At 41.2% G+C, this 11,446-nt stretch overlaps 1 protein-coding gene across 2 annotated transcripts in view; it reads left to right on the top strand.

The window, feature by feature from the left end:
* Positions 1–3,755: 3,755 nt before the first annotated feature.
* tox3 (TOX high mobility group box family member 3) overlaps positions 3,756–11,446 on the top strand; it is a 42,180-nt gene continuing 34,489 nt past the window's right edge. The window contains exons 1-2 of one of the 2 annotated variants that reach the window (XM_041941230.1): positions 3,756–3,770; positions 6,819–6,941. In XM_041941230.1, the coding sequence (XP_041797164.1) occupies positions 3,756–3,770; positions 6,819–6,941 (138 nt within the window). Of the gene's footprint in view, positions 3,771–6,818; positions 6,942–11,446 lie in introns of those variants that run through there. The other variant, XM_041941238.1, reaches the window with a different exon arrangement.

Below are 11,446 nucleotides of genomic sequence, written 5' to 3'. Positions count from 1 at the left end.
ACACTCCACAGAAACGACCGTGCAGTCTTGCCACATGCTCATTTTTACTCTTCTAATGGCATGATGTTTATCTGAGAAGAGAACACTTCATGCTCTGAATTCAGTGATATTTTTCTCTGCCTCGGTTGTATCATGCTTCTTGAAAGAAAAGCTGTCCATTTCTTGCTTCATAACTAATAACTATTAACGCCTCTCTCAAGGAATAGATAGAAGCAATGTTTTTCTGTGGAACAAAACATTGTAGAGGTAGTTTATTAACCCTTTCACATGGTGTGCTGAGCAATAATAACAAGCACATTTTCAATGTCGCTGCCAGTCAAGGTGAAGTTACAACAGTTGTCAGTGTTTCCTGATGTACAAGCCAAAAACGTAAAAGTGGTTGTGACAGAAGTGCAGATGTGGAGCCAGTTCAGTGTCATCGCACTCGGGTATTTGTGAGTGTTCATCAACATGATTCATTCATGAGCAGCATATTGAAATGCATTTTGACTTTCGAGGAAGAGGATGTGAATGTTCCAAAACTTTCAGGAGGTCACTTAAAAGCAGTTTCACCAACCAATAATTTACCCAGGCACAGTGGCTAGTGAGTGTGTTTGCTTCCATCACTTACTCCCCAACTTATATTTTAGCTGCCTTCACCCTCGAATGACAAACTACTTTCTGACTCTTAGCTCAGTTGCTCTTTCAGCTGATGTTACTGCTCGTCGCTCCTGTCTGTTAAACTATGCGATGATGTTCAGCTGACATTTCAGTTACTTTCATTGGCTACATGTGAACCTGCTGTAAACTTCACGTTACTGACTTTTCAACTGCTTTCATTTCTTTCTCTTCAGTCGGCAAATTCAAGCACTTTCAGCGGTTCCACATCAACTGCTTTCATCTCTTGTTGTTTAGCTGAAGGTTCGTCTGCTTTCAGTGACCACACTTCTGCTGGCAGCTGAATTTATCGCGCTTTCACCAGCTCAGCTCCTCCCAGAGCTTGAACTTCAACTGAATCATCAGTTTCTTAATGCACTTACGCTTAAATTAAGCATAAGAGTGTAACAATCAGCTTTGTTACCCTCAAACAGAAATTACAGCTTCTTTTGCCACTCTTTCAACCACCAGTTCAGCTTCTTTTAATATTTCCACCAATTCCAATTTTATAACAACAAATTATAACTGCAAACTCACAAACACTTTCTTAAATAAAATATTAGCCCTCTCTACTTTTAATTACTTATTTACTTTATTTTACTTTTGCTTTATCATAGCGGTACTTGTGGAAGACAAGCTACTATATCATGACCTGTAAATAACAACCTAATCTCTCACATCATGCTACTTACTGATAAGTGAATTGTTTGATGTATGCATGTCACCGTCTCATTAAGTGTCTGTCCATAAATTAAACATCAGATTTAGCTGTAGCATGCATAATTTCTCCATGATAGTAATCATAACAGCCCTGAGCATGACAAGCATCTGAACTTCAAACCAAACATGACAAAAGTGAGACGGGAAATTAGGTTTTTGTAACACTTACACAGAATTGTCTTAAGCAGAACCTCAGCGGCAAACATCAGTCGCCAGTTATTTCTGATGGTGTCGCACATTGACAGCATCACAAACTTGATATGAAGGGGATACAGTAAATAATTATTAGGTTAATTAATGATTTTGCATTTATTACTCTTTTCTACCTACGTATAATTACTCTGCACCGCTGTTATTGAATCCAAGCAGGAGCCAGCAGAAGATAATTTGTTTTCACGTTACCAAATGGTTCTAGTGTTGCCAGGCTGAGAGGAAATGACATATGGTAGAAAAGCATAATTCATCTGGCTGAGGCACTGATACCCAACCATCAGAAAAGAAATTAATTCCGTTCCCCAGCTGCACAGCCAAACAACATTAAAAACAGGAATAAATAACAACAGCAACCGACGTACACACACCACACTCGTGTCGTATTGAAAACCAAACATCCAATAACCAGGCTGAATTGGGAATGAGGAGCTTGCTTATCTGATATGCGGTGTGTGGGAGAGTGCGTGGGTTTTTTTTTTATATGTGCGTATGCGCAAGAGTGAATGAGATTTGATTGGGTGGGCGTATCAGTGTGTGTAGTATGTGGGGGCATTGCTTCGTTATGCATGCAAGAGCCACTATCAAACAGGAACATGACGAAAAATGGTTTGCATATGCATCAATGTGTCCATAATTACAAAGTAGATTTCTTGGCGACTATCATGGATTGTTGACCATCTCTAAGCAAGCACTGGAGAGCGTTCAAATGAGGATTATCTCCTCCAGCACAGCCCAGCAGAGTTTAGCACTGTATGTCATTGATTAAGCTTGCGTATATTGCATGCCAACACACGTCCCACTTGCATAGTGTTTTCTTCTGTCTCCTAACAAGTGCTTAAATGCATCCTCATCTAGGACATGCATGCTATCTGAAAAGGTAAAGAAACATAGTGTATATTTTATGTTATTGCTATTATAAGTGCATTTATAGTGTTGTAAACATCAACTAATTAGTCTGTGTGCGAAGTATACTTCATAATTGTCTGGCATAGCAACATTCAGAGGTTTAGAAACATCACTAACACATTCGGCCACAATAACATCAGACAGTAAAGGCAACAAGGTCCATGTAAATGGAAATATCTTATTTTACTTCTGTGCACATATTCAAGAGGAAAATATACAGAAAACAACGTGGATATCAACATACTTGTTAAGATTTAATTGATCATAATGTTTTGCAGTGTTCTATTACTGCACATTTGAGCTTTAACAGTGTGTCTATTACTGAGCAGGAGGAGGGATACTTCGAGTAGCTTGAAAAGCATTCTGATTACCTTCACCTGCATCCAGTTAACACCCAAAGTAATTTAATGCTACAGACTTTGGTACTCCCAGCTGACAATGAATAAGAGGTGACACTGAAGCTGTAACATCACAGATTATTGAAGGGGAGAATGGTTTTGATTGAACAGAATGTACCGTCTAATGCAGGCATGTCAAACTGATTCCATAAAGGGCCGTGTGGCTGCAGGTTTTCCTTCCAACCAAGGAGGAGCACACCAGGCCAACCAATCAACATCAAGGGATCACTTAGTTATTAGCTGAAGACTGAGATCAGCTGATTAATTGATTCCAGCCTGGTGTGCTCCTCCTTGGTTGGAAGGAAAACCTGCAGCCACACTTTATGGAATCAGTTTGACATGCCTGGTCTAATGGCATAGAAAAAACCCATCCTGACATATTTCAAAGCAGAGAGCGTAAATAAAGACAATGTGACATTTGCAAACAGATGCGACACAACAGCAAAACGTTGCTTATGTGTTTTCATGGCCGATGGCGTTGATTTTCATGTTTATTCTGACTTTTCTCTCCACTCTGGGTAAATGAATGCGGCAGGTGAATGAAAAGACTCTTTCTGTGTGCTCACCACGCAGCTTGGAGTACAGTGAGCATTATTTATTTCAGCTCTTCATTTTAAAGTGATACTACAGTTTGTGTTAGAAACTCAGAGTGCACATGGTAAAAAAAAATTAGGCCTTTTTCATGGCAGACATTTTGATGTGTCGTGGCAAGAAAAGAGCAGGTGTAATTAATAGTGTTAATTATGGCAGTGTTCCTTTCAGGTGTGCATGTTCCGAGGTAATGGTACCGTGCATGCTGTCTCACTGACACGGCTTACTGGGACACTTTAATGTAACACAGCTATCATTAATATTATTAATTACACCTGTGCTTTTCCTGCTATGTCAAGTCAAAATGTCTGCAGTGAAAAGGACTGTGCTATATATAGATTTCAACTTCAATGTTCCACTAATGAACTATTCATCTTGTCTGATATCCACAATAGCAAATGTCTTAATTATATTACAACACAATTAGGTGGATTTTTTAATTTAGCTCCTTTCCAGTAATTTTCAATAAAAAATCAAAGTCCCGTTTCTTGCTTCTGTCTTTTAAAACTCTTCAGTAACCAGTAACATATCAGTGTTTTTTACTGCACCCAGTTTTACTGGCTTTGCTTCCTATTTCTTTATGACTTTCTCGTAACTCAAACCTTTCAACAGTTTCAGCACTAAACAATAAACTATTTTTACTTTTTCCTCATACATACAATACAGCTACCTGTAAACCTGATCAGACAGTCGTACAGTTGGTGGGCTTCTATGGATCCCTGGTGTGCACCGATTCTCCGCCAGTGCTGTGAAATACGTCTGCTCAAAAATAATATATCTGATCTGGTTGTCTGGAAATAACAGTTTCCAGCTGCCACCTAAAAGTAACACTTGCACAACCTTTTCTTGTTTCTGCCTCAGAAGTGGAGAAGAAAACTGAGAAGAGTGTTGAGAGAATGGTACACAGACTGCACACAGTAAGTATTTAGCGTGGTGTAATGCACATGGTTGTGTCAGGCAGCCAGGGATACAGAAGTGCTAGTCTGTATATCCATAGGCAACAGTATGCGGTTGGTTGGATACTCAATAGTGCGGCAGCACTGAAACCTGCCTTGTTGAATCATCACTACAATAATCAAATGCAATAACAAAGTTCCATTTCATTAATAAAGAGTCAAAGATATGATGAGTTAGGGAAAGTGACAATAATTAGTTGCTGATATTTTTGTTGATGTCAGAAGGTGGCATTGGAAGGACAACATTCCCTATTTGATCATATTGGAAGTGGCTCTGTCGCTGTAGATGGCAATCAGGTAAACCTCTGGGTCAACGCCAGCACCAATTCAGTAGATCGTGTTTCTTTCAAAACTGTGCAAATGAAAGGTGAATAAAGTTATTTTGGAAGCGCGTGTTTCCCATTTGACCAAGTGCTTTTGTTTGACTAAACTTAATAATACATTAATGACAGAGCAGATCAGAAAACACTCACATGCATCCATTTTGGAAATGTCATAGGTTGTTTTGTAAGACTGTCAAACTGACAAATTGCCATTTTTTCTTCCATTTATCATGAAAGTTCAAAAATACTTAAGATAACAACAATGGAGTGTATTATTCTGTGTGACCACCTCCACCCTTCCTGTTGGCTGGCTGTGGTACTTTCTCATAATTTTCCTATTTGTTTTCATAATTACTTAGATTATTATAGATAGATTATTATTATTATTATTATTATTGCATCTGACCATTATTTATATATGAGGTCTGAAACAGGGCTGGAGCCATTAGCTAGAAACATTAGTTAGAGCACAAGCTTGCCATGGCTTAAAATTGTGAGCATGTGTCTGCATTTCAAATGAAGAGATAAATGAAGTGTATCTAAATGATTACATTTTCCTACTGCAGATAAAAGATTTTACAAATATTTTTATAATATTTTTTATATATCTTTATATATCTTTAAGATATCTTTACTTTGAGAACCTCACCTACGGTGGTGGTCTGAAACTAAAAGGGTGTTTATGACGAACGGACAAACGAAAGATGTGAGTAGATGCAACCACTTCTGAGTTTCCCTGGAGGTGAAGACGTGTTGAAAAAGTTTCAACTCGAGCGAAAACAACTGCCCTTATCCTGGAGCTTCACGACTCCAGTTCATGAACTAACACAAACGGGAGGAAAGAGCTATCTAGCTAGCTTCAGCTAACATCTGGTCAGTGTGCTAGCTGTTTGAGGCGCATAAACACGGACTGCAAAAATGTTCGTATGGTCAACTGTGAACAAAACCGCGTGAAAATTGCCAGAAGTCAAATGAAATTAAAAAGTTGGAAGATGTACTCTCAAAAAAAAAAAAAAAAACTGGCACCAGCTCCCTGCTAGCTTTAGCATTTGATGATGCAACTGAAAATGTAAGGAAATGTAGCTGTTTACGTGGCTATAACCTGTCACTGTAAAAACAGTCAGAATACAAAGAGACTAGCATCACTTTAAAGTTAATGCTCAGACAAAACACTGAAAAGAACCACGTGGCTCAAAATCATCATCACATGCAAACGAAAAAAGAAAAAAGAGACTCCTGTAGTTGTAATTAATTATCATATGCCAACATGTCACATGGACTTAAATGCAGTGTTTTCATGGGAGTGGCTTCGTGTGTTTGGGGAGTGGCTGACTTGTTCACACATTTCGCCTTGTTCATCACAACGACAGGCAGAGCCGAAGGCAGGACTCGCGCGCCCGGTGTACTACAGCGCGCTCACTAATTGCACCATCTGTGGAGTGTTGTTGTTGCTTGTTTTACAAAACCCTCCAATCGCCGTGTTCAGCGGACGGGCGCGTGCGGCCAGCTAGCTACTTCCTCCTCCAACTGCTGCACCAACTACTTTTCTAAGTTGGAGACATAAAACTTCTGAGATACGCGGCGGAGGACGCGGACGCGTTTCTCGGCACGCGCGCTGTTTTGAACGCGCGGACTTACTTCGCGGTTATCGGCACCACTTTGTCACAGTTTTCATCCTTCGCTTTCCTGCGTCTGAAGGGGAAGGAAAAGGAGGTGGACCCACGCTCGGTCGCCGGTCTCGTGGCTTCTTTGTATACAGCAGCAGCAGCAGCAGCAGCTGTGTGTAAATGCATGGGCACACCGCGTCTGCTGCTCCTTAAGGGACAGCTCACTCGGCTCGGTCCAACCTTCTCGTGGGCTTCCTCGGAAATGAAGCGGCTGAACCAGGTGTAGAGGAGGAATACCAAAACTTTACCCGAAACCTCCCACCCCCCCACCCCGCCGCAGTGTCTCATTTAGCCCAACAAAGCTTGGGTCAGTTTCACCGCCTCTCGTTCTCCGTCTCTCTCTGTGCGCTTGGATTGTAAATCGGCAGAAACAAATTGATCTCCGTGCAGAGCAGGCTACAGCTACAGCCGCGCGGCTCCTCTCACACCATGGATGTAAGGTTTTACCCGTCTGCTGGTGGGAATTCTATTCCGGGGGACCCACCGAGCCTGGATTTTGCCCACTGTTTGGGCTACTACAACTTCAATAAGGTAAAGAGAAAGCCTTCCGTTTTGTGTTGTGTGACCACTCTGAGAGCAGTGCGCCCTAACTCCGGGCTGATCAGTCTTAGTGGCTGAAAATGTGCCCGAAATGAAGTTGAATTCAAACTAATCACATGCTCATTTTCTTAGCTGCCTCCACTTGCTTCTCCCTGACTTAACCCAATACTCATTACTGTCTTTCTGGAGTTGCTGCCCCCCCTCCTCCTGCCACAAACTTTGTTGTTCCGCATTAGTCATGGAAATTAAAGCAAAGACAGGTGTTTTGTCCACTTCCAAGCAGCCAAGCTGCGCTGCTGAACTCTCACCTGAGTGATGATGTGATCCACAGTCATGGGCGCCGCTGGCTACACAGTTACATGTTCCTAAACATCAGCGATGGATCATTGCATCAGCACCCCTCATTACAAGTATGTGCATTAGAATGTGATGATAGTGAGAGTATCCAGTGTCAAATTAACTGCCCTGCTGGACTAATCCTGTTTCACGACCCACCACACGATGCAGTTAAATACCACGTTGTGGGGACACTTTGGCATGTATTTGTCAGTGTCTAAATGCACAACAGCGTCAAACCCATTCTCACTCATTACAACTTCATTTGGAGTATTCGGCTAGCTTCGGCACACCGGGGTTGCTGCTGTTGATGTGCTGAAAATGACTTTTCTTATTATCGCTTTCCAACTTGACAGCTGGAAACACATAACCACAGAGATGGAAATAGACAGCACACGTTTTATCGGTTCGGTATGAATGCATTCATTGTCAGCATTGCGCTGTGTTGTGCATTTATCTTAAGCACGGCTTCAGTAAACCCTCGGACTGTCACACTAATAGAGGCGGTCACATGATGTACAGCAGTTTTATCTTCTCTCTAGATAGCCTATATTCTGTATTGTTTACAAGTTGTTTTATTCACTTCCCCCCCATCTGTACACAAGCAGCCCTGTCTCTGAATTGTGAATAGAAACGTTGCTGAGGTATGACAAGTTTATTAACTCTCAAAGGAGAGGCAGAGGTTATGTAAAACACAGTTGATAGTTTGTGATATTTTGTCAGTGACGTAACGCTTGAACTATTCAGCCCATTATCCATCAGGAGCTTGACTCCCTTGTACCTCAGCAAAAGGGAACATCACCACGACAGACGAATGACACAACTGCAGCATGCTGTTTTTATGAAGTTTAAACAATGGTGCCCCCCACATCCCCCTCCCCTCCACGCACGCACGCACACACACACACACACAGAGCACCCCCTCCCAAATTATTCGGCCCTATAGTGCTCTGTTTGCCCTTGCAATCTGATGCTGCTCAAAACGGTTACCAGGTTTGTCTCACTGTTTCATCAGCTCTTTGTCATGTGGCCAAGTTGTCATATGTGCCCAATTTCATCATGTCTTCATCAGCCTTGAGAAATTTTAACTATACTGCTTTGGTGTAAGAGTTTGCATGTGATTTTTTTTTCCTGCTCATAAATTCCCCAGGTCAAGTGAAATTTTCCATCTGTAACAATAATTGGCCACAATGCAAAAGGAGGCAGAGAGCGAGAGGGAGGGTGGTGAGAAGGTGCTTATCCAGTATCTCCACCAGTTATGTTGGAGAGAGGGAGAGTACAAAGCATGCATTTCATGCTAATTACAATGCCTTTCCATGGTGAACAAATAGGCTCTTTTGCATGCATCTTTCAAATAATCCTTCAGTTTATTTGAATCAGCTCGCTGAAAGGTGGCACTACGCTGAGTGGTTTGTCATCCAAAAGATTTGGCTTGCTCACAAGTCATGCAGAACTGAAGCATTACTTCTTTAATCCATTTATAAGCTGTCACTGCATCTTTTGCAAACAGCAAAACTTTTACAAGATGTACAGTTTTGATTTTGAGGCAGCACCCTCTCAAAACGCTGGCACAGGAAATGTTCAGTTTTAATGACAACAGAGACAAAATGGCCCAGAGGCACTTTGACACATCAGAGATTCCTTTAAATTTACAGAAAAATCCAAACGAGTGGCACAAACTTAATTAGGCGCTGCAGTCATGACTAATGAAGCTGCCTGTTTTTTGGCACTGAGATGAAGGAGAAACAGCGGTGCTGAAGAGAAACATGCCACAACTTCACACAGCTGAATAATGCTCAGAAAATAAATTTAGCAAGAAAAATCACTTTCTGTAATCTGTTACAATTACACACAGATCCTTTTTTCAAAACTCTCCTTAAAGCTGAGTTTCTGAGATTTAAACATTAAATGCAGAGTGTTCAGGTGGGTGACAGGGCTGTCACAGCAGGCTCCGTTTCTCTTAAACTACCTCGACTTAAGGTTGAACACGGATCAGCTGTGCTCAAGGGCATACCCGCCAGGGCCCCTGCTTTTACTGATTGGTTGTAACTGATTGGTTGTTACTTCAAGTTGCGTTGTTTTCAATTTATCTGTGGTAATGACTCCTAGTTTTACTGGCTCTTTGGCTTGTGTTAAAAACACCTGGTTGTAGTCAGGAAAATGTATAAGAGCTGCTTTTTAAAATTTAGAGAACTTTAAATGAATGCATGTGCTTGCATATTTATGCATGCTCTTATTTGCCCAATTTCTTATTTTGGTGATGCCAGTGATGCAAGACAGTTATAGTTATGGTTATGGTTTGTCTGGCCAAGCTCCTCAGTCATGAGCCAAAGACATGGAGCAGTTTGGATTTGACCGGTTTTGGTATTTGTAAAAGTCAGATGTGATTGACTTTAATGGTTTCATGAAAGGGATCCCCTGTTATCCCCATATTTATGGCCATCTGGTCCATTATTTCTTAAGGTTTAATAATGTTTCAGATACAGTATCCATTTAGTGTGGGCTTTCATTACCTCTGGGCGCAGAGAGACCTAAATTACCAACAGATGTTGATACAAACTCTTCACCTGCACTGGTGCTAACACTTGAGGTTTATTTGCAAAACTAATACCGCTGCTGCTGAGACATCATAATTCTTAGTAATGGGGAATTGCCCATACATTGGAGTATTTTAATGGCACTATTAGAGAAGCATACAGATAAACATGGGGACAACTAGCATATTGTAGATAAAAAGGTGCAAACTAAAATCATCCTGTGTGACCTACTGTAGGTGTTGAGTGCTGTAGGGGGAGGTACAACTTCTGTGCTTAGTAAAGTATTTCAACAGGCAAATTATCAAATTTCTTAAATTAAATTTCTTTATTTTATTGGTAGTGGCAGATTCGAAATTTGTGCATTAAAATTGGGGAAAAAAGAAAAAACACTTAGTTTGATTCGATTATAAACAGATACACCAGTTGCTCATTCCCCCTTTAACAATAAAACTGGCATTCCCTACAACAAGCATGGCTGAAAGTGAAAGTAACGTTGCCAACGACTCCACGATGCAGGACTTCGTTCCAAAAAGGGGAGCAACTTCAGTGGCTTAGAAGTGGTTTGGTTTGGTGGTTTTGAGAGACACAAAAGGGAGCATAGTTTGTTTCTGTTCATTCGGCTGCGGCACTGTGAAACAACACTTACAATGGTTGGGACAACCGTGATTTTTCTAAAGTGCATCCACATTTAGTCAGTTTCTGTGGTATTCCACGTTTTTACAGTTCATTCAGTTTTCATTATCAAGATCTGTCCATGTTTTCTGCATCGTGGAAGTCACAGGGCCCTGCCTTTGGTGAGTTGTACTCTGTGTTTTATTGTATTGTCAAGAATATCATTATAGCCGAAATATTCTGAAATATAGTGATATTGTTTTAGGGCTATGTCAAACACCACTATGGTACAGCAGCAAACCCTTGCACAATAACCTCTTTTGTGTCCAAACCATGGTGGCCCAGGCCTCTTTTGTCTCTGCTGTCCTTCCTGCTTCATCGGGAGGGAAGGGGTTAACACTCTGCTCAACCAGGGGGCCTTGTGCATCTCTCCAGTGTACACAGCTGGTGCCATTTCATCACACACATTCTAAACATATCCAAACACAGCTTTAAGTTTGTGTGTGTGTGTGTGTGTGTGTGTGTGTGTGTGTGTGTGTGTGTGTGTGTGTGTGTGTGTGTGTGTGTGTGTGTGTGTGTGTGTGTGTGTTCGGGGGGTGGTGGTAGGGGGGGTAACCTCAGAGGCTGTCTGCTTTGTCAAACTCAGCAGTTGATGGATATGACTTCAAGGTGCATGTTAAATGTTTAAATGTTCAAGAAGTGAATAGCTGATGTGTTTTGCTGAGTCTTTTAATTGTAGCTTGTCAGGAGATGTAGTTCAACAGATTTATTAAACACCTAATTTTCCCACCGAGATTAGAGAGTGTTATTTTTAGTCTGCCTCCTTGAAGACGTACTGTACTTTAGTGCTCCTGTCTCTGAGAATGACTGCTCTGTCTGAAAGACTGCGCTACACATATGTTTGAACAGGCAGATGTTAACATTTTGTTAACACACAACTCTCTACTTCCAGCGTGATGTCTTAACACTTATTTCCGCTGAACAAAGCCGATGATAGTTGCTATGATCCTA

Source organism: Chelmon rostratus, chromosome 1 (genome assembly GCF_017976325.1).
Source record: "Chelmon rostratus isolate fCheRos1 chromosome 1, fCheRos1.pri, whole genome shotgun sequence".
NCBI lineage: Eukaryota > Metazoa > Chordata > Actinopteri > Chaetodontiformes > Chaetodontidae > Chelmon > Chelmon rostratus.
Note: the sequence above shows the minus strand (reverse complement) of the source record. Positions and strands in the feature narration are given on the sequence as shown.